The 21836-nt window shown below is 58.1% G+C and overlaps 6 protein-coding genes across 6 annotated transcripts; 3 read left to right on the top strand and 3 right to left on the bottom strand.

Annotated features, from left to right (window-relative positions):
* Positions 1–399: 399 nt before the first annotated feature.
* On the top strand, positions 400–4902 carry THITE_164977 (uncharacterized protein; the record flags this gene model as incomplete). The annotated part of the gene is made up of 5 exons (XM_003657934.1): positions 400–745; positions 844–1799; positions 1860–2645; positions 2699–3041; positions 3099–4902. The coding sequence occupies exons 1-5, from the start codon at positions 546–548 to the stop codon at positions 4900–4902; spliced, it is 4089 nt and encodes a 1362-aa protein (XP_003657982.1). The 5' UTR covers positions 400–545.
* A 221-nt stretch (positions 4903–5123) lies between these two features.
* On the bottom strand, positions 5124–8180 carry THITE_64384 (uncharacterized protein). Its single transcript, XM_003657933.1, has 5 exons — positions 7399–8180; positions 6734–7333; positions 6421–6672; positions 5832–6361; positions 5124–5733 (listed from the first exon to the last, which is right to left on the bottom strand). Exons 1-5 carry the CDS (start codon positions 7593–7595, stop codon positions 5408–5410), a joined length of 1905 nt encoding a protein of 634 aa, XP_003657981.1. The 5' UTR covers positions 7596–8180; the 3' UTR covers positions 5124–5407.
* A 2087-nt stretch (positions 8181–10267) lies between these two features.
* Positions 10268–13074, bottom strand: THITE_2124306 (uncharacterized protein). The gene is made up of 2 exons (XM_003657932.1): positions 12816–13074; positions 10268–12752 (listed from the first exon to the last, which is right to left on the bottom strand). Exons 1-2 carry the CDS (start codon positions 12984–12986, stop codon positions 10560–10562), a joined length of 2364 nt encoding a protein of 787 aa, XP_003657980.1. The 5' UTR covers positions 12987–13074; the 3' UTR covers positions 10268–10559.
* A 4276-nt stretch (positions 13075–17350) lies between these two features.
* THITE_2148276 (uncharacterized protein) lies at positions 17351–18058 on the bottom strand (the record flags this gene model as incomplete). The annotated part of the gene is made up of 4 exons (XM_003657931.1): positions 17351–17461; positions 17493–17628; positions 17679–17956; positions 18011–18058. The coding sequence occupies 4 exons, from the start codon at positions 18056–18058 to the stop codon at positions 17351–17353; spliced, it is 573 nt and encodes a 190-aa protein (XP_003657979.1).
* A 1334-nt stretch (positions 18059–19392) lies between these two features.
* THITE_159399 (uncharacterized protein) lies at positions 19393–19826 on the top strand (the record flags this gene model as incomplete). Its single annotated transcript, XM_003657930.1, has 2 exons — positions 19393–19632; positions 19788–19826. The coding sequence occupies 2 exons, from the start codon at positions 19393–19395 to the stop codon at positions 19824–19826; spliced, it is 279 nt and encodes a 92-aa protein (XP_003657978.1).
* Positions 19827–19968: 142 nt separating this feature from the next.
* On the top strand, positions 19969–20500 carry THITE_159398 (uncharacterized protein; the record flags this gene model as incomplete). The annotated part of the gene is made up of 2 exons (XM_003657929.1): positions 19969–20337; positions 20399–20500. The coding sequence occupies 2 exons, from the start codon at positions 19969–19971 to the stop codon at positions 20498–20500; spliced, it is 471 nt and encodes a 156-aa protein (XP_003657977.1).
* Positions 20501–21836: the final 1336 nt, after the last annotated feature.

Raw genomic sequence — 21836 nt, 5'->3', positions numbered from 1 at the left:
TGAGCTTCAGCAGATTCTGGAGTTGAATACTGGTGGCTTGCCTTCGTGCCTTGTCTCAGGTACTTCCAGCTCACCCTTGGCATTTCCGCTGACGGAAACGACGTTAAGAGCACCTCAACGGCAGCGGTTGAACTGAACGACAGACGCCCAAACAAAGGACAGCGACCTCATAAGTCGTCACGCCGTGTTACCCATTAGCCATCAATTTTGAAGAAGGGTTGATGTCGGGCACTTGTTGCAGATTTTGAACCGTTGTCTCATCATCAGATCAACATCAGGTAACTACCTGAGCCGGCGGTACAGTATTCCGTACAAAGACCTTCGTTCTTCGCTGGGGCGAATTTTTCAACCATAACGTTATCCTAACGCCATTTCCACTTGAACGTCTCTCAGCTACCTACCTAGTTGCCAACATATAACTATCGACATTATTTCCTGTGATACATTCAACAGAAACGAAGCGCCAAATTGTGTCCCACGATGATTTGATCAGCTGGCTCACCTGCTTGCATGCACCACCCTACCAACAACCACTTCGTCTCGAGATGCGGAACCTGCGCAATATCGGCCACGGCGTCTTCCGGGTGCCGGACTCGGTGCCGGGCTCGGCGTCCGCCATCACGGCCGCATGCTGGGATGCCGCTCGGGACGAGCTGATCGTTGCCTGCGGCCCAGCCGTCGGAGACCCCCGCATTGAGCTTCTCCGGCTGGCTAAGCACGCCCATGTTCCTTCTCCGTCACACTTGTAAGATTCTCCGTCATCGTCATCATCTTGGTCGTCGCCGTCGTCACCCGTCACCGTCATCGTCCCTAATTTTCCTTTGCGCTAACTGCAGCCGACAGGCAGTCGAGGAGCATCGCAACATGGGATGTGTTTCCTCCCAAGGAAGATGGCCCTCCTGACGTCATTAGGGGCATTCACTACTGTAGCGACACGCTGACCACCTTCGTCTTCCTGGCCGGCGGCGACATTGTCACCGTGACCGAAGACGAAGAAGGCGTCGCGGAGCCGCATATCGAGATCCTAGGCACCCTCTTCCCATCCATCGCTGCGGCCCGCTTGTCTCCGGACGAGGAGCTCCTTGTCCTTGCTACCGGCGACGCCAGGCTGCTGTTCATGACCCGGACCGGCGACGTCACCGCCGAGGTTACCCTCTCTGCGGAGGACCTGAAGCTCTCCAAGCACGTCTCGGTGGGGTGGGGCAAGAAGGAGACCCAGTTCCAGGGCCGCGGCGCCAAGGCGAAGGCCCTGCGAGACCCCACCATTCCGGAGAAGGTCGACGAGGGCACGCTCAGCCCCAACGATGACGGCCGCTGCAGCATCAGCTGGCGGGGGGACGGCGCCTACGTCGCCGTCAACTTCCTCCAGGAAGGCGTCCGGCGCGTGATCCGCGTCTACAACCGTGACGGTGAGCTGGATAGCGTTAGTGAGCCCGTGGACGGCCTTGAAGGCAGTCTCAGCTGGCGGCCCGAGGGCAACCTGATCGCTGGCATCCAGCGCCTCCCCGACCGTGTGGACGTCGCCTTCTTTGAGAGGAACGGCCTGCGACATGGCCAGTTTACCCTCCGTGCCCCTCCTGACGCTCCTGACGCCTTGGACGAGGTGGCCCTGGAATGGAATTCCGACTCCACTGTCCTGGCTGTCGTTCTGAAGGACCGGGTTCAGCTTTGGACAATGGGCAACTACCACTGGTACTTGAAGCAAGAAATCCTCTGCGGGAAGTCTCAGCAGCGAGGGCAGAGGCCGCTCTTTTCGTGGCATGCCGAGAAACCGCTGCTCTCCGCCGCAGCGACGGCAGGTCAGTCTCATCCCATCCCATTTATTACCGGACAAGTTCGCATCCCTGACCAGCTCCTAGCCAAGGTGCTTGTGAACGAGTACGCTCTTACTGTCGCCAGGGGCCCTACACAGCCTCCGCATGATCACGGTGCCGTGGCAGTTATCGACGGGCGGACCATTAAATTCACCCCTTTCCGGACCGCCAACGTCCCGCCTCCCATGGCTATGTGCGAGCTCGAAGTCGAGTCCGCCGCCATCGACGTGGCGTTTGCCCCTGATTCCTCGTCCATGGCCGTTCTGCATCGGGCCGGCGTCAGTTTCTTTGCCTTAGAGGCCAAGGGCCCTCGCCTCGCCGCCCCAAAATTTCTGTCCATGGTGCCTTTCCACGGAGAGGTGTCTCAAGGATATGAGGAGTCGGTACTACAGATTGGTTTCTCCTCGCCCAGCGAGGTTCACGTTCTGCATATGGCGGACGACCTTGACCTGCTGCGATACGACTTTGGTTCCGCCGAGGAGCCAAAGTCTTGGCTGCAAACGGATGCAGGCTCAGTTGCAGCAGTAGCATCACCCGGCTCAGCGTCGGTCGAGGGAGTGGTGGCCCAGCATTTGACCGGTAGGCTCAGCTGCATCTCTGGCAAAGAGCACTCGCCGCTGCCCGTTCAATTTCCGGTCTTCCTGCCGTGGACCAGTTGTCTCGTGCATGCCGATGACTTCATCGCATTTGGCTTGTCGAGGAACGGGCACTTGTATGCAAACACGCGGCTGCTGGCGAAGAACTGCACATCCTTCCTCGTTACAGACAAACATCTGATTTTCACGACGAGCAATCATTTTGTCAAATTTGTCCACTTGGCGCCTGAGCATGGTAAGTAGATGGCTGTCCCGGCGCCCTGGAGCGTGTCCTCACGACCATCCTAGGCCTGGACGTACCGCCAGACGACCCCGAAAAGGACGAACGGTGCCGGAATATCGAGCGGGGCGGCCGCCTCGTCACTGCCATCCCTACCAAGATGAGCCTAGTCCTGCAGATGCCGCGAGGTAATCTCGAGACCATCTATCCCCGTGCCATGGTCCTGGCCGGCATCAGGAAGCTGGTCGAGCAGAAGGACTACGGCTCTGCGTTTGCAACTTGCCGCACGCAGCGCGTCGACATGAACATTCTGTTCGACCACCGCCCTGAGCAGTTTCTAGAAAACGTCGGCCTATTCCTTGACCAGGTGAAAGACCCGGCCAACATTGATCTGTTCCTGTCGACGCTGAAGTACGTTGTCTGTCTGATCCCGACAGTCACGAGGATGCTTTGCTGATGTTGTTCCAGGGAGGAGGACGTCACGCAAACCATGTACAGGGACACGAAATCCGCTTCCCCTCAACAGCCCACTGATGTGGCAACCGTGGCGAAGCCGGGGAAGATCAACACTATCTGCGACGCGGTCTTGCAAAAGCTCCGGACTCAGAAGAAAGCTAACGTCCAGAACATCATCACCGCCCATGTTTGCAAAAACCCACCTGCGCTGGATGACGGTTTGCTTGTCGTTGCCGAACTCATGAAGGAAGACGAAGCGCTGGCCGAGCGCGCGGTTGAGCACATCTGCTTCCTGGCCGATGTCAACAGGCTGTTTGACCATGCCCTCGGCCTCTACAACCTTGATCTTACCTTGCTAGTGGCTCAACAGTCTCAGCGGGACCCGCGTGAGTACCTGCCATTCGTGCAGGAGCTCCACCGGATGTCGCCTTTGAAGCGACAATTTACGATCGACGACAAACTTGAGCACTGGGAGAAGGCGCTGGACCACTTGAAGGCGCTGAACAACTTCGACGATGTAAAGAACTACGTCGTCAAGCACAAGCTTTACCAGCACGCCCTCGCCATCTACCGCCACGAGGAGCAGCACCACCGCGCGATCACCGAGCTCTTCGCCGCCCACCTCAAGTCCACCTCCAACTTCAAGGAGGCCGGCCTGGCCTACGAGTCCCTCGGCAACTTCGCCGACGCGACCGACTGCTACCTCAAAGCCGGCGCCTCGTGCTGGCGCGAATGCCTCTACGCTGCCCAGCAACAGCAGCCCCCGCTTCCGGCCTCCAAACTTTCCGAAGTCGCCACCTCCCTCGCCGACGCCCTCCGCGAAGCGAAGGATTACGCGGCGGCAGCAACAATCCACCTTGACTACCTCTCCTCGCTCGACACCGCCATCGCGCACCTCTGCAAGGGCTACCTCTTCGCCGACGCCCTGCGCCTGGTGGCGCTCCACAACCGGCCCGACCTGCTCGCCACCGCCATCGACACAGGCCTCGCCGACGCACTCTCCTCCTCCACCGAGTTCCTCGCCGACTGCAAAGCCCAGCTGGCCGCCCAGGTCCCGCGCATTCTCGAGCTGCGCCGCAAGGCCCGCGAAGACCCGCTCGCCTTCTACGAGGGCGAGCACCACGCCCGCACCGCCGGCGCCGACGGCGGCGACGCCGCCATTCCCGACGACGTCTCCGTCGCCACCTCGCGCGCGAGCATCTCCGCCAGCCTCTTCACGCGCTACACGGGCGGCGGCAGATCCTCCTCCTCCTCCTCCGCCGGCGGCGGCAGCGCCGTCTCGCGCGCCACGAGCCGCAACCGCCGGCGCGAGGAGAAGAAGCGCGCGCGCGGCCGCAAGGGCACCGTCTACGAGGAGGAGTACCTCGTCAACTCGGTGCGGCGGCTGGTCGAGCGCGTCGGCGGCGCCGCCCGCGCCGAGGTCGACCGCCTCGTCTGGGCCCTTGTCCGCCGCGGCATGCACGAGCGCGCCCGCGCCCTCGAGGCCCTGATGGACCAGGTCGTCGAGGCGTGCAGGCTTGCTGTCGGCGTGGTCTGGCCCCAGAAGGAGGAGGGGCAGGAGGAGGGGGAGGGGGAGGCGAAGGCGGAGGGCCGGCGCGGGGTGGAGCGCGCTGCGGTTGTTGGTGGTGAGGGAGACGGCGGCGGTCCTGCGGATGCTGCGGGGGGTTATGGGTATGGGTATGGGTATGGGTACAGGCCTGGTGGGGCGGAGGGGGTGCTCTATGATAGCTTGGCGGCGATGAGGACTCGGCAGGCGCCGCCTGTTGTGGCTGAGTTTGCGAGGCTGTCGTTGCTGGGGAAGGGGAAGTTGGAGTGATCGGGGGTTGCTGCCACGGGAGATGGTGTATGGGTTGTGAAAAATTGGATGTGCTGAAAAAAGAGGGGGGGGGGGGATTGGGTTCGTGGTTAAAAGAAAAGCATTGCTCATCCGTAAAGGAATGGCATAGAAAGATGTTGAATTGTTGTCGGGTGCTCATTGAGTGCGCTGGGGCATGCTGGCGTCCAATCCGAAATGCTGCAGGGTAGAAGTAAGCAGAGGACTTAGATATCTGGGCCTCCAAAATGCAGCCAGCTCGCTTCAGACGGTGTGCTTTTCGACAGCATTCTATATAAACTGCCTCAGCTAGCCAACGAGCTGTATAGAGAGTCTAGCGCAACAACACATTACCGCCATCAAGATCCGCTCACAACGGCCGCCCGGTTAGCCCTGCCTGCCTCAGCCCAGCAGATTCGTCTCGCACAATATATATCCTCTCTGCAAGACCTTGGATCCTCACCCATGCACAACAACACTACTCCCACCGCTAAGGAGGATTGAGGCCTCAATGAAACTCGGCATCCACCCTCCCGTACCTCACGCCGTCCACCTTCAGCTCGAACCCGAGCCCGGCGCTGTCGACGATCATCTCGAGCGTGAAGTCCAGGTTGTCGAACTCGACGCCGCGCGTGGTGGTGAGGCGCTGGAACAGGGTGCGTGGCACGGCGCTGAGGTCGGTCGTCAGCGTGCACACGTGGATGAGGTCGCGGGTGTAGGCTGCGGGAGGCTCGTCGGCCTCGCAGGCGATCAGGTCGTCGGTCACGACGAGCGACTGGCCAGGGCGGAAGTTGCGCGTGTAGTGGAAGGCGATGGGCTGGAGGGGGGATATGGCTTGGCCCTGGTTGGGAGTGTGTGCTCATTAGCGCGTCGTTGAGTGCGTAAGGGCGTTTTTACTAGGGGGGGTAGGGGGCAAAAGAGAAGGGGGGAACTTGCCTTAGCAATGTGCCACTGCATGCGGTCCGAGACCATCCAGCGCTCCCACAGGGGCGACCAGTACCGCTCGCTGACCGAGTGCTTCGTCTCGTCGTAGACGGTCGCGTACGACGTGCCGTAGTGCATCCGCGCCTTCCGAGAGATCACCATGTTGCCCTCGAGGCCGCGGAGGACGGCGCCCCGCACCACGGCGGTCCATGCATAGACGGGCTGCATGACTTCGATAGACGGCTTTTCCCAGAGGTCCATATTCGCTTGCGTCGGCGTCTTGCTATACGGGGGCGGCGCGCCGCTGGTGAAGTGCGCTTTTAGTGTTCGGTAGAGATAGTCGCTCTGGCCGAAGCCGCCAACGAGGATGATGCCCGAGACAACACCACCCTTGGCCCGCAGGGTGTCCACCTGCCCCTGGACAAGGTCGCAGACCTCCCTCACGACTGGATCGAAGATTTCTTTGATCTGCTCTGCCGTCATGACAAGGAATCCCGAGTCGAGTCCAGCCTTTTCGTCGTCAGGGAGGCCGGGAAATCTGATGAGCCTGTCAGCTGATGCTTGCAGGAATGTCCGCCACTTTGGGGGACAACTCACGGAATGTTTACTTCCTGGTGCTCATCCTCATTGAAATTGCGCTTCACAAACTCCTCAAAGTAGCGAAGGCCCATCTGCCAGGATTTGGCCTTTTTCGCCTTCATCTCGTCAAACCGGCTCTGGCCCAGCCGGTTCTTCACGTGTTCCTCAAACCTGTAGTTGAGGAAAGCGCTCCCACAGAGACCACCGGTTCCGACAGCAGACTCCTCCACGCGGATTGGCCTGAGGGAGACGATTTTATAAGCAATAAGGCTGTCGTTATACGTCAGCATGGTATCCCTGGCAGCTGTGATCCATCTGGAGTTCAACTTACTCAACGGTGCCGCCGCCACCATCGCAGACGATGAAGTTGTCTCCCACTTTCAGATTATTGGGCTGTATCGCCTTTAGGGTGTAGACAGCGGCCGCTTCCGGCTCGCTGATCATTTGAATCTGAGACTGCGCACCCATGCCTGCTCTCTCGGCGGCCTGAAGGGTTGTGTTCTTGGCCGCGTCGGACCACACGGCCGGGCACGTCAGGACAAAATCGACCTTGGTGGACGCCATGAACGACTCGCCGTAGCGTCGGGTGAGCGTGTCCATGGTGTGCTTGTATATCTGGGTCAGGTAGTCGCTCACGGCGTCAACGACAGTCTTGTTGTACCGCCTGAGCTGGGCGGCCGTCTCCAAGGGGCTGACATAGAAGGGCAGCTTTTGTGAGCGGTCAAGGAACAACTTGATGCACCGGAGCCGGGGCTCCTCGGGCTTGAACTGGAAGCCCCATTTTACGGTAGGCGCAGTGCCGGGCGCCGCCCCGGCAGGTAAGTCGTAGGAGATCTCGGTAGGCACCTTGTCCGAGGTGATGCCGTTGCCGCCAGGCCATGTTTTTATGATCTCAATGTCGTCCGGCGTCCCGGTGTAAACGGCAGCAACACTAGTCGATGTTAGTCAGAGCGGCCCCTGAGACAGTCTAAGCGGACCAAGCAGAGAAAAGCTCACCCAGAGAAGGTGGTCCCAAAATCAACGCCGACAATCAGCCGGTCGTTGATCGGGGGTGGGTCCCTCGCCGGCTCTCTCACGGGTCCATTGATAGCCTCAGCAGCCGACGGCGAGGTGGTCTGGTTGTTTGTGAAGTAGTTCCTGCTGCCCCGGTTCCGCCGGCTTGGGGACGGGTGCAACGGCAGCGAGATGCTCATCGTGACGGCGGTTGGACCTGCTTCCCCTCACAGTACGACAAGACAATTTCATGGCATGAACAATTGGACGGCGAGGCAAAACAGATGGAAGCAATAGCCGCGTCAGAAACGAGCGGGACGGCTTGCCGCCGGTCTCGTCTCACACACAGCCCATACACAATCTCCACACTCGACGGTTCGGGGGACAAGGAGACGGGCACAGCAACCGTCTCGTAACTGCACCGAAATAAAATAGAGACCAGAAGAAAAAGTAGCGATGTAACGAATGTCAACAAGTGCGTCCCGACTCCTCGCCCAGGTCAGCGGCCCGCGTGCAGCGAGGCGCAAGGCGGCGGCCCTGCCACGCGACGCCTGCCCGATCGGCCGCGGGCTGGATCTGGGGAAGGTTGGCGGGGCTGGCCCTCGGTCTCGGTGGAGCGAGCCGAGGACCGCGCAGCCGGCCGAAAAATGACGTACACTGGCGGGATCAAGCGCTGTTACGCAAACTGCGAGAGAGGCCCGCAATGCACGCGGAGTCCCTCAGGGAGTGGATGGCGGGGTTCGTCGTCGATTCCTGGCCTCCTGAATGCTGCTGCCTGTGGTGGGTTGAGGTGGTGTGTGCGCTGTTCTGCAACGACAGCTGCGCAGGCGGGGTGACCGCAGGCGGGGTGACCTGGGGCCATCCACCCTCGCGTTCTGGACTGCCTGGAGTCTCAGGGGTCAGCTCGCCGTGCCTGGCTTGGCGAGGCCAATGAACTCGAGCTTCAGTGGAGCTCGCTGTTCGAACCTCGCGTAGTGTCCACTCGCAAGTCTGGCACGATCACGTGAACCAGACCGTTCACGCAAGGCCGCGCTGCCGACGACTTTGATGGATTTCGGTTCTCCCCCGAGACGGACTTCCCACGCCACAAAAGGCGATCTGCGAGGTGCGAATCTGCGAGTGCGTAACGCGTTCAATGAGTCAACGGGCTCATTCTTGTCATCGCACCTTCCCACCCGACACGGTGGACGCCAGGCACGCGATGCATGATGACGCGTGTAAGCCCCGAAATCCAGGTCCTCCCAGGCAGCGACCCCCCAAAAGGGAAGCCCAGCAGCAGGTTCCAAATCACGTCAGGCCGCCCACTGAGGAAGGCACGAGACGACGCAGGAAAAGGTTAACAACACCGTAGACGTAAATGAGAGGATGGCTCGAGGGTATCCAAACTTCAGGTGTGTACCTTGAGGGACGGGATATGCGGACTGTCAGTCGCCTGCAAAAGCAACGGCAGCCACCACCAATCTGGCAGCATAACCCACGACCACCACAAGCAAAGCTGAAGAATGGGGGTGGCTTCCCTCTTCCAGTTCAACTTCGCGCCCAAAAAGCAAGCAAGCCCACCATGACCACCGCGCCCCTCGCGCCCCTCGTGCGCGAGGGGCAGCCGATCAACGAACCCCTCTGTATCCTCCAAAAATGCCCAAGCAAACAACACACACAGTGGATGGCTCGTGTCGCAGATCCCCCACTCCGTACTCGCACCAACTAGCGTTGTGCACTGTGATCTTGTATCCAGCGATTAACTAGGTAGGCAGGTGACGGGAACCGGGCAACTGGAGTGTAGCCAGCGCACACGCCGTGCAGCGGCCTGATCTTCACTCGCACAATCAGTGTGTGCATGCGGCATGGGTACATACACTAGCAAACAGATCTACCCCAGATCCGGCAGGCGTGACGCCCCAAAGTGAGACCCGATCTTCGAGCGTCAGCATTACGGAATCTGCAGGGGAACAGGAGGCATAAGACAGAGCAAACCGGACTGCCGTGTCAAGAAAACGGGTGGTTCTCCGTTGGCACGGCCTCCACGAAGATAGGGGGTTGACGAGAACAATCGAGGCCCTGCCTGCAGTTATCTGTCGATGTACAGGACACTATGCATGGGAAAGAAGACCGGCTCACGCTGGTGAAGTCGGCAGAGCCTTGGCGAACGTATCTGATCTCTGAGACACAGCGGCCCAGCCACACGCTGAATGTACACATACACCAGACGTAATTACCGAGAGAAGGCAGCAAGGCGATACCAATTGGAACAGCGATGTCTCCGACCGAGTTGTCCCTTCACAAGATCAAGTAACTGGAAAGGGAGAATTAGAGGTGAGCAGGGAAACGCGAGGACGCATAATGGTATGGTATGTAAGGCTAAGATGTGCAGTGTTGGTGCTTTGTCGCGAAGTAAATGAACTAAGTAGTAGGACGACAACAATATCAATCGAGCCTCCTCCTCCCCAATCCCGCCGTTTCCTCCAGCCCATCAAAATTCACCTGATGAGAAGGAAAGATATGTATGTGTCTGAGTGTGGTGTGGTCAATGACAAAAGGAAAAATACTCTCTGCGGACACCAATCCTTCTCCGCACCGTGACTTCGCTCCAACAGTGGTCTGTGCCCTGCGGCCTGGGGCGGAGCAGGAGAGGACCAAGACGACCCATCCAGCCGGTCCTTCCAATCTATATATAAGGGGGGTATTGTATCTGATGGCAGATTGAGCAAGAGATAGAAGTTTGATGAGATAACACAATGAACAAGATGATTAGAATCTGTACTTTCGAACAAGAAGGTGTTATGCCACAAAATCCATCCCCAGGGGTATTCGCGATCTCTGAAGAGAAGAGAATAAGCAATAAAATGAAGATTGCCACGTCCAGAAGCGCGGTGTGTGTGGAGGAGCGAAGAGCAACAAAAAAAAGAAGGGAAGAAGGGTAGAAACGCGTGTGTTTTCCGACAGACACCTCCAAGAAACCAAGAACCGATTCAAGATAACCGAACAATGAGCGATGCGACCGATAGTGTATGATGATGCCACCCAGAAAAAGCGAGAACAGGCCCCAACACCGTCCCATGAGCCCGAGCCAGGAACAAGACTTTTGTGTGTGAGAAAGAAGACGAGCGAGAGAGAAGGATGAAGGATCGCGGTAGGACAAGTCCGCCGCCGAGCCGAGTGCGTGTTTAGAAGCGGTTGCCTGCCGCCCAGATGCTCGCCGATGCCGACGCGGCCCAGTCGCCCTCGTCGTATGGAGGTGTAGGCCACTTGTACTCCTCCGTCTTTTTGTTCAAGTTCAGCGGCTTCGGCGTCACAGCCTCCTTCCCATCGCCAAAGAGCATCACGTTGCCGCCCGCAGACGGGGACGGCGTCGGGTACGGGTTGGCCAGCCCCATGTTGCTGGCTGCTTGCCTCAGCGGCTGCTCCTCCTTCTCGAGGCGCTTCATGGCGCGGTGGGTCGAGATCAGGACCTCATCCAGCAGCTCGTCCTCCTCATCGGGGGCATCGTATTGGTTGACGCCCTGGGCCGCCTGTGCCCTCCGTGTCCGGCCTGACGCGGGGCCCGAGCCACGAGCAGCCAGCATCAGGTTGTCGATCGAGCGAGGTTCATGATGCGGGAGCGAGTGGTGGCGCTTCAGCTGGCTGCTCGGCGTCACATGGTGAGCTGGTGGCGCGGGCGGGACCTCGGACACCTGCGGCGCGTCACGCAGTTTCTTGTCCAGTGAATCGTACATATCCTTTGGGACCGGCACAGGCGGCTGGCTGTCAATGACCATGGAGGACCTGTTACTCCCCCACGGCCCGCAACCGGCTTGGGCCTCGAGGTCATCGTAGCTCGGTGAGATGGGTGTCTGGTGCCTCCCAGAAAATCTCCTTGCCCGCTTGCGTAGGTGAGAAAAGAAGCTCTCCTTGACGCTCGTCGGCGAGGCGAGGCCCGAATTGCCGTTGAGCGCCCGCTCTGCTTGCTGCCTGTGCAGCTCGGTGTAGTGATTCGTACTCGAGTTCACTGACAGTTGCCGCCCGATCTTCTTCGAGCCCTTCTCCTCGACCGGAGGAACCCTGGAGCCACCGTGGGCATAAACATCGTGGTGCGACGGCGTTCTGCTGTTCCCTTGAACAGTAACAGCGTCGGAGAGCGGGGAGATGGGGCGAATAGTGGGAAGAATTGGCATGGGCGCGCCATTTGATGGCCCGTTGTTCCAGGTAGCCCGCTTCGCGGCGGTCGCTCGCGGCTTCGGTGCCGGAGCGTCAGACGGGATAACTGGCGCGGGACGGGGAGCAACGTTTTCCTTGGCGGCGACGGGCTGCGGTGCAACAGCGATAACCTCGACGCTCTCCGACCGTCCAATCAGGGACTTTCTGAACCACGATGGCTTTGATGAGGTCGGTGTGGGGGTAGCAGACTCCTTCCCCCGGCCAACGTCGGATTGCTTTCGGCCCAGGATCTTGGAGGCCGATGATTTCGGCCGCAGTGGGTCGACAGCGTCGGCGAAGTACTCGTGCGCAAGCGCCTGTGTTGATGTCGGCCGGTTCTTGGGGTCCCACATGAGGCACCAAGTGACGAAGCGAGCGAGCGACGCAGGCCATTGCGGAGCAGGCAGAATCGTATCCATCGAGTGCGGCGCCATCTTGGGGAACGAGAATCCGAGTTTGCCAGCGAGGCGGGTCCCTTCCCTCCATTCTCCACCACCGACTGGCTCGCCGGCCTTGCTGGTCCAGAATCCAGGGCTTCCCATAATCTCGCAGACCCGCCACACCTGGTCGACCTCATTTCCGCCGGGGAACAGAGGCTTCAACGTGGCGACCTCGACAGCCATGGCGCCGACCGCCCAGATGTCGACCGGTGAAGAGTACTCGCCAGCCCTCAGGAGTACCTCTGGCGCACGATACCACCGTGTCGATACATAGGTCGTGTATGGAAGTTTCGAATGCGTCTCTCGCGCCAGGCCGAAGTCGGCGATCTTGACGGTGTATGTGGGTGGCGTTGAGGGCGGAGTGACCAATGCCGAGTACCGCCTGAACGAGTTGCTGTAGTCGGAATGGGATGATGTCGAGACGAGGATGTTCTCGGGCTTAATATCGCGGTGGAAGAAGTTGTGGGCGTGGATGTGTTCGAGGCCTTGCATGATCTGGAAGAGGATGCTCTTGACACTGGCATTGTCAAGGCACTTGTGATCCCGCGCCTTCATTAGTTGATACAGATTTCCTTCCATGTACTCCATGCAGATGTGAAGCTTCTTGCTGAAAGGGTCGAGGAAGATGTCGAGCGCCGGCACGAGGTGAGCATGGGCCGGTAATGTCCGGAGGAAGACAACTTCCCTCAATTCCAGGCAAGCCGAGAACGAGTCGAAGGTCTTCTTCATTGTCTTGATAGCGACCTGGAAGCGTCCGGTCAGTCTATTTGTATCTCAACGTTCAGCTTGGGGCGTACAACGACGTACCACCGTGCCACGGCGAGCGACATTGGCGCCGGCACTCCGCACCCGAGCGAGCACCACGCTGCCGAAGCTCCCGTCGCCAATCTCCTTCAACACCTCGAACCGGTCCTCGAGGGCCAGCCCGCTGATGGCCTGTGCGGACCTCCGGCGGGTCAAGTCGTGCGCTACTGTCATGGTGCCGAAGAGGTGAATTCGAAGCGGGGTGTCGGGTTGGTGGTCACAAGGCAACGATGGGACCAGTGCAGCGCCTCAGCACAGGAGCGTTCCCTTGCGCGCTGTGTAGGGGCGCGTAATGCCAAAAAGCGCGCTCCCGCGCACACAAAAGAGCCCAGAGACCGTTAACGTAGCATTCAGAACGGGCGCTCGTTGAGGCGGCAGGCCAAGCGAGAGTGTTTCGAGAACGGATGCGTTCGGAGGGGGTGTTGGCAGTGGCCACACAAGTCGGAGGCCCGTTGACGAGATCGGTAGCCAGCGATCAAAGCTTCGTGAGGGGGCAAAGAGCGAATATAGTTGGACAACACGGAGGAGTCGATGAGTTGGGCAAAGGAGTGGACGAGTGTTTCCTCAGAAAAGAGCGACATGAAATGATTTGCACGCGAGGGGAAAAGGAGGTGGTCGACGAGCTTGGGACAGGGTATTCCGGACAATTTTGGGAGAAGCCCAGGGCCGAGGGCCAGGATTGCTCGCGTTGTGGGTGGGTGCGTGGAACGGCGGCCGGGGCCAGGGAAAATGGAGCACCCCTTTCGTGAGTGTAACTAACCGGGAGGGCCAGCTAGCGCGGACCGAAGCAATGGAAAGATCCACGAGGTTGAAATTTGCCAGGGCAGCGCTCCGTGTCGGAAGTGAGCGAGGTGATACCGTACAAGAAAAGAGCGTCGACAAGAGCGTAGTTCTTCCGTACGCGCAGGGGAAACAGCGCCAGCCGCGTGGTCGTGACCTGGGGCTGCAGGTCGTCCCGCTGCGCCGGATAGTGCGGGTTTCTCGAGGTACCTGCTGGGCCGGGGCGGTCGTCCCTCAGCGAAGGCTCGGTGCTTCGCCTTGTTCTCGTCGCAAGACAAATAACGGCATCAAAAACGAGCACCGACGCGGATCAAATGAATGAGCGGAACCACTGAGCGATTCCAGAGACACAACCAGCTCACTCATCGGTCGCGAGGTCAAGCGTCGATGGATGGACCTGCCGCGGCGCTGGGGTGAAGGAGGAGGAGCCCACCAAGGTGCTCTGCGTGGAAGATGGGTCCGTTCACGGGGAGCCTTGGCGTGAATCGCTGCGACCGGGGTGAAAAACGGTAGGGGCGCCAATTTCGCTAGCGACTCGGGGAAGCGTTGCTCTTTTCGAGACGCAATTTGAACTCGGGCCGGGGTGGTTGAAGAGGTTGAAAAAGCAAATTCGATGCTCAAAGATCACACTGCCTGTGCTTTTGGAGTACTATCCTACGCTAGTGTACAGGGTGCAAATCCTGGAGTCAAGCGAGAGTTTTTCCGTCAGATCCCCGGTCAGCAGGCAGACTGGCGGCGCATGCACGGCTGTTTTGGTGGCCCAGTGTGATGGGCAACCACAGGGCAGTTTGGGGAGCCATCACAATGTCGGGTGCCTGGGCGGGCATCCAGAAATGCACAGCACGCTTCCACACGCCTATCAACACAACAAAGCTCGTTCACATTACATTTGCAGAGGCTTCTTTTAACGATGCCTCATGTGACGCACTGGCTGGGTCGCCATCAAGTCAACAAAACCGAACGATGTGGCCCGTTGCAATTTTCCAACTCGCGGTTGCCCAGCTCCCGGTCTCCCGTCCATTGTGGGATGATTACAGGTTGGTATGCTCCTCGTGGGCAGCCTGCTGGATCTGCATCCGGGCCGGCCGTTGGAGAATCCATTCGGCTGTTCGTTGTTGCCAAGAGCTCCATTGCCAATCCTGTGTGTTATTTGGCTGGAAAATCCGGCCAGCCCATTCTTCGAGAGGGCACCAATAGCAATCCTGACGGCAACCACGGCGCAGTTCTCGCGCATGCAGAGTTGTCGATGTGGCGGAGGGCACTGGGGGATATTCGCAGCATCACCGGGCGGTGCTGTGGGTTCCAGCTTCCAGTGGCTGGACTTGCAGCGAAGAGGCACGACCGCAGCCTCATTCGACCAGCCCCACGCCGCTCAAAACAGGAAATGATAACGTTGCTTTTCCAGGTTGCAACGGTGCTCCAACGGTGCTCGGGGCAGCCGAAACGCTGGAGGGCGGAGGAAGTGGGTGGGGTGAGAAAGAGATGAGATCCATTCGAAAATGAAAGACCCTTGGAACCCGCAACGGTGCCCAGTCACCACAGTACCACAGTAAAGAGGAAAAACAATGGAGCGGCAACTTGACTCGTCAAAGATCCCTCGCTCTCCTGTTTCATGCGCTGCAGTCGAGGAATCCCCAGCGCGTCGTCCTGCGACACAAGCAAAACTGCAGTCGCATGACGCGGAGAGCAGCGCGCTAGGTACCGTTGGAGAGTCACGGTTCTCGAATCAGAGCTTCGACTCGGGCTGCAGGCCCCAAACGTCCCAATTGGAAAAGCGGGAGGGGCATTATTAATGCCTCGTTTGGAGTGTAGCTCCACCCAAAAAGGGGGGCTCACATGGGTTTCTATTCCCAAAGCATCAACCTGCCAAGCCCCGTCGTGTCATGGGTAACCGGACGGCGAGCCGCGAAGTTGTGCGATGGATCCTCCAAACGAAGTTGACGGGAATGAGCTTCGGCAACAGAAGCCACGCGAGAGCGGAGCCAAGAGGCCGCAATCTAGTGTAGTGTACTGTGGTACTTCCGTACACTACTGCGGTATCTCCTCGCAGTGAGGAGTCCGGTGGACGATTCACTCCGGCGTTCACACGATATCTTCCTAGCTCTCTTCGCTTCCCACAGTAAATTGTTGACTACCTTACATACTGTACGGAATAGTGTGGAACGTTTACTGTGTCGTGTATTCCGTACACTAGGGCTTTTCATCTTGGGTTGTATTTGATCCACCGCACCGGGCCGGCGTTAGCATACACTACTGCGAGTAGTGTACTGTGTAGGACATGTTCGACTCGCGAGACGCCGTTCAAGCGATGAGGGGCTGAAACAGGCAGTGTCCAAGAGCGAGTTCTGGAAACCTTCGCCACTAACTGTATGACACACAGAGTGGAGCGCTGCTTGCTAAGGACAGGGTCCTGTTTACACTACATATGCCTCCCTACCTGTTCCTGGAGCCTGCCCGGTGCGAGTTGCCTCTATCTCGACTGCGCGTCGGCAGAGGCGCTTGAAGATTGACGGCACGGAAACCACAAGTTCTTTTTATATGTACTACACCAGCACCTTAGCCTGAACTCAGCATTATTCCAGCACATCGCGCCTACGTTGATCCAGCGTACTACCGAGGTACCGTAGTTATGCCGTAACTTAAGGTATGCCATCGATAGCAACATGGTTGCAACGCTGTGCCAAGCGAGAGAGCTTCTGGAAGAAACGACATTGCACCGCCCCGGCAACGATTCCGTCCCATAACCTCATCGCCCTCCACCTACTGTGTATTCTCGAAGGTTAGCGTTGCAATCAGTCCATCTTCATCAAACGGAAATTTGGCATCAAGAAAAAACCAGTTCCTCCGCGGTAACGAAGAGACTATTTCTGCATGTCATCGTGGTCGTTCCGGGAGACTGGGAAATTGCACGCCACCGAAGTTGGTTAGACTGGCCTGAGCGAACCTGGTCCCAGAGGGGCAGGCTGTGCCCCTGTCCGGCACCGTTGCCGGAGCTTCCGCACCCAGCACTAACGTGAGTGGAGCGTAACTGGGGACAGCAACAGTGTCGCAGGAGCAAGTTACTGTGGTCGTTCACATGGAAGTTGGCCATCAATCAGCGCCCTCGAGAGCAGATGAGAAGCTTGAGATGCGAGTTGTCGGTCGGGAACTCGGGAGGCGCCCAGCTCAGTTTGTCTTCGGTGTCCCAAGGTACCTCTGTATCCGCGCACGTCGTAGTTGCTGGGTTCCAACAGTGCACATTTCTTTCTTTTTCTCTTTCCTTTCTCCGTTCTCTCTTGTTTTCCCTTTCTCTGTGCCCTTTCATTTCCGTCTTTTTCTCTACTGTGTACATATATTTCCACCTACCTCGGTAACAAGCTAGCATGCCTTATATGCACTACAATCCGATGCGGCTGCAGAGTTTGAGTGACAGGATCACACGGTTGGTTACCACGTTGCGGCGACCGTCACTTGACACAATGCATCACAGGTCGATTCCTTGGTCCACCTCAGACAAGCCTGCTGCTTGCGCTGCACCGCATCCTGGAAGGGCATTATCCATTATCAGTCAGCGACCCGGGCGTTCATGCCAGCCGGGGTGTTCATCCTGATTTGGTGTCGTTCCGTACAGTATGCAGCCGCCGGAATGTCCCACCGAGGCAGCTTATGCGCATTGTTGACGCGCGTCGAGCATCCGGACGAAAGATTGGGGTGACATCTAGGGTTTCATCAGAATGTACTACCTATGGGTTAAGCCACCTATTTCAAAACGGCTTCACTCAGCTACTTATGTAACGTCCCGAGGTCGAATAGTCCCAGCGCTCCTTATCCTTGACTTTGGCAAACACCTCCATGAAATCCTGAGAGTCCTGCGCACCGTCGACCTCGTGCTTGCCTGCCCTGGATGGTAAAGTGAGGCACGCTGCGAATCCCCTTCGCCTTTGCCTCCCGCACCTCAGCATCGACTTCGACCCCTCCCTTCCCCGACGCCAGCCACTGCTTTCCCTCCTCTCGGTCAAGCCCGGCCTCGTCGCCGACAAGGATAAGCGTCTCGTGGCTGGTGACGTTGCCCGCGCCTTCAAAGTAGTCTTGGAACAACGCCAGTACGACGCAGTTCTCCCCGCCACCTCGCTGCCCTTGATCTTGCTCAGCTGGATTAGTCGGTGCGAGTCCCGCGTGTTGCTGAGCTTGCCGGCGGAACTGAACGCGATGCCCTCCTGCGCGCCCATGTTGCGCAGCCGCTCCTGTAATGCCGCGGTCCAATCGGCCCCGAAGCGTTGCGTGAAACGCTCCAGGAGCGGGATGTCCTGCTTCAGCGATGTTTCGTCCAGGTAGGACGGCGACCGTGGGATGGTGAAGGTGTTGTTTGATTGATTAGCATTCAACTACTACCCGTGACTGGTCTGCGTTCATTAGAATGTCGCTCTGCGCGCCCGTACCCAGGGGCAGACGTTGTCTGAGACGATGTTGATCCTAAAGTTGGTCATCCCGTTCGGAAAGGGCCGGTGCTGTGCTGTGTTGCTCGCTAGGTTTTGAGTAATTCTCATAATCTGCCGTGGCAGTGAAAAGGGTACCTGAAGGGAGGTGAGCAAAAGTGAGAAGCACCTAAGGTACGCCGGGAAGAGGCTGGTCTTCAGCTTTGGTGTCGACCGGGTGAACTGGGGGGAAGACTCCGAAAGGAAGAGAGGTATGCAGCTGGAACAAGGGACACAAATTCTGCACATCTAGAGCTACTGTCTCCAAGGCAAAGACGTGCTTCTATGTTTTGGCTCGTAACTCCTTTACAAGGCTGTGAGGCCACGAGGCTACGAGGCAACAATGCTTTTCCCCCTGACCGTAGGTGCCTATCGGACAGCGGCCGAGATGGGGGATATCATCGCATCACCAGGCAATCAAGCATTGCTCCAATGAACTGTGGTCCAAGACGAGAGACAGTGAGGGATCTCGGCAGCCGCATTTTTGTCCACTTGTGTAGGGTTAAAGAGGAAGCAAGCGTGAGATCATCCCCCGTATGTGCAGCTCCGTCCAGCTCGTTGTAGGTTCAGGCTTCCCAATGAACAAATGGCTCGCATCCAGTGACAATTCGGGCTTGTAAGGACTTCCATTGGGGTACCTCCCAAATCTGGTTGGCACTTTGCACAGTCCAGGAATTCCGGGCAGTTGTTGTGCAAGAGCGCCTGCCTAATACCTAGAAGGCGCGAGTGCTCCTCTCAACCCTGAGTAGCTGGCTCCTTCCTTGCTCGCATCGGCGGCGGAAATCGATCTGGCGGACACTTAGCTCGCTCGCATTCCGGAGCAGAGGCACTCAATTTCTCATTGTTTGAATGCCTGAATCTCCTCGCTTTCTTCTCTCCACAACAGATCCATTCCCTGTTGAGTTCTCTCTCTCAGAGCCAGACAACTCCAGAGGCAGGCCGGCTTCATTATTCCCATCATCCGAGTAGTCAGACAAGAACTGCCGCTTTCAAGTCGAAGCGCGCCGAGTCTGCGAGGTTCGTGGATTCCAACAGTGCCCAGCCGACCCAACACTCCGCCACTTCGCCCTCTGGAGGTCATTGTCGGGCGGATCCGCGCTTTTCAAGTTATCCCCTCCGCACCTCATTCGTTTTTTTCCTTCCTGGTTCAAGCAGCAAACAAGCTTTCCTTGAATCAAGAATCTCAGCCAGAGAACTGGGGACTTTGTCCGATCGTCTCAGTACCTTACGTTGGCCGATTGCTCTGATAGTAAGGGCCTTTGCCGCTGCTCAGTCTCGTCAGCCAGGCGCTTCGTCCCTCATGACACTAATTCCAGGCGAGCAGGCGGAATCATCACTGAACCAAAATGGCCGACCGACTGCGCTGCGAGCATGGCGAGTGGAAGACTCGCGACCAGTTTTCGAAGACCCAGCTTGAGAAATACGAGCAGCAAGCCCGCAATGGAACCGCAACCCCGGCGCGTACCGGTATCCGCTGCAAGGAGCATTCGGCGAAGCAGGCGCTCGAGCTGAAGTGCAACGGACCTTGCGGCCGCTGGCGGGAGCTGCGATTCTTCAGCAAGAGCACGAGACGTAACGGAAAGAACGTAAGTTGTCCTTGTCCGCGCTCCCTGTTCATCGATCAGGACCGCACTTCTCACTCTACATTTTGCATGGCAGTGGTGCCTCGATTGTACCGAGTGGCAGCTTAAGACCGAAAACGGAGAAACGCTGCCGGCGCCGGGCGGCCAGTTGTCGGCAGAGGAGATGCGACCCAGACTGCCTCATGCTTCCCATCTGAGAGACGAGATGGTGTTCGAGTGGGGCGCTGGGGACTTCGGTGGCATTCAGGTAACGAACCTCTTATCCTACGGGGGGGGGGGGGGGGGGCAGTGAGGTTGAATCGCTAACAGCGTTTTCAGCCTGCTTCCGCCACCGACGATATGTCCTCGGACTTCGGAGGCACGGCCAGCAGCAGTCTTGCCGGCGAGGCGCCTCGCTCAGACGCCAACCGAATGGACAATATTATCCCTCCCCATCTCAAGGGGAAAGGCAGAGCGCCTCACTGGTTGATCCCAGATACAATTACGGAATCCATGATAAAATCCGCGGAGAAGGCCTCGGCCATGGGCAGCGCCACGACGGCTGATGCGAAACAGGTCAAAGGCATCTTTTTCAACGCCTGGGGCCCCAACAGCGAGTACGCCCGCATGATGAAGACCCCGACTGTCGTGTCTGACAGCGCGAGCACCCGTGCGGAGACGGAGAACCTCCGGCCGGAGAATCTGGGAAAGAAGGGATGGGCCAGAGCGGTGCGTATTTACACCTTTTACCGTGTGAGCTTGTCCGGAGCTTGGATTGACTCTCGAGCAGCCCACGCGCAAGCAGCCGCCTCAGCTTCCGGACTACCTGAAGTACGATATCCCTTTCGAGAACCACGGCGACTTTGAAGGCGACTCCGATGACAATATGTGAGGAAGACGCCGGCATGCTGCGGAGCGAATGGAGGTCTTTGCATTGGAAGTGCCAGGCTTCGTTGGGCTCATCTTTCGCCCGTACATGTTGCCATTTCGCCACGTTTTTCCCCTTGGTTCCTTTTTTCTCGCCTTCCGTTGATTTTTTTTTCTTTTCCTCGGTCAGTTGCTTAATCTGGTTCTTCGCTGGGAAGAACTACGAAGGGGGGACCCCGGAATAAGGGGCGGAAAGGGATACTGGAATCGGATATGGCTGCCCCCCTCAGTCGGGGCTATGTAAATCTCAATGTATGAGCTCCCCGTACAGGAGAGCAACAACGGTTTGATTTCGTCACCTCCCTGGGGCCGGGCAACACGGAACCATGACCGACGTTCTACCTTGTTCCAAGCCAGGTTTGATACGAAGCCTCATCGAGCCCGGCCCGGCGCAACTCGGACAACCACATGGGCTGGTACGACGTGTACTGTACAAGCTGAATCAGGCCATCTGGTCACGGCCAGCCATGGCCATCATCAGCGAAACTGCCACCGCCAAGATGCGTGTCACACACTCGCGAGGCAGACAGGAAGAAGGCGGGGATAAGATGGGTACACTGCGTACTGTACCAGCAACTAAGCTACCCTCCAAGATTTTGAAACCAAGCACTACCTACACTAATTAGATACTGCGGTAGCTAATTAACGATCAGCATCTGTCGGTAGCCTGCTTGCTTCACCGAACCCTCGACCGGACCACCAAACTGAATTTGAATTGATACCACCACCGCATGGTACCAGCAGACCGAGCCCGGCCGGTGCCGGGATGGGAGGAGAAGGTACCCGTCCCCCTATCCCCTCCCCGCTCCCGATCCCCGGGGCTGGAGGGGTGCCAGACAGGCAGGAGTTTGCAAGAAAAAAAAAAAAAAAAAAAACCCGGGTTGTGCGCCCGGCTGGTGATCTTGCTGCCGCTGAGCTCTACCTCCGTAAGGTGGAGGTGGATGGGAGGGGTTGCCTTGTGACTCATTGGCCTGGCCTTCGTCCTGGTGATTGATTGTTTGGCGTGGCATTCTCTTTCCTTGGTGTCTTCATGGCTTGTCTTGTCCTTGTCTACGCCCCTGTTCTTGCTGCTCGTGGGTGTAGTAGATGGATGATGGATGGCAGCACAAAACGGAGGGAGGGAGAGAGGGTTATGAGAACCATTCAGTATATGTAGTTTGGCGGGTTGTGGTAAGAAATAGATATGGATTTCCGCTTGGGGTTCCGGCAGTGGAAGATGTGAGATGTGAGCTCAAAGATGCGGGATGCGGGATGCAAACTGCCAGAGTGCGAGGCGCCGAGGCTGGCTGCCTCCCCTTTCG

This window comes from Thermothielavioides terrestris, chromosome 6 (assembly GCF_000226115.1).
Source record: "Thermothielavioides terrestris NRRL 8126 chromosome 6, complete sequence".
Lineage (NCBI taxonomy): Eukaryota > Fungi > Ascomycota > Sordariomycetes > Sordariales > Chaetomiaceae > Thermothielavioides > Thermothielavioides terrestris.
Note: the sequence above shows the minus strand (reverse complement) of the source record. Positions and strands in the feature narration are given on the sequence as shown.

What these genes read in the sequence shown, in the direction of transcription:
- THITE_64384 (XM_003657933.1), bottom strand. Translation starts at nt 7,595, where the DNA reads ATGAGCATCTCGCTGCCGTTGCACCCGTCCCCAAGCCGGCGGAACCGG. An exon ending in CACCAGGAAGTAAACATTCC is followed by an intron (nt 6,362 to 6,420) that starts GTGAGTTGTCCC and finishes CAGGCTCATCAG; the next exon opens with ATTTCCCGGCCTCCCTGACG. An exon ending in GTGGCACATTGCTAAGGCAA is followed by an intron (nt 5,734 to 5,831) that starts GTTCCCCCCTTC and finishes ACCAGGGCCAAG; the next exon opens with CCATATCCCCCCTCCAGCCC.
- THITE_2124306 (XM_003657932.1), bottom strand. Translation starts at nt 12,986, where the DNA reads ATGACAGTAGCGCACGACTTGACCCGCCGGAGGTCCGCACAGGCCATC. An exon ending in TCGCTCGCCGTGGCACGGTG is followed by an intron (nt 12,753 to 12,815) that starts GTACGTCGTTGT and finishes GGACGCTTCCAG; the next exon opens with GTCGCTATCAAGACAATGAA.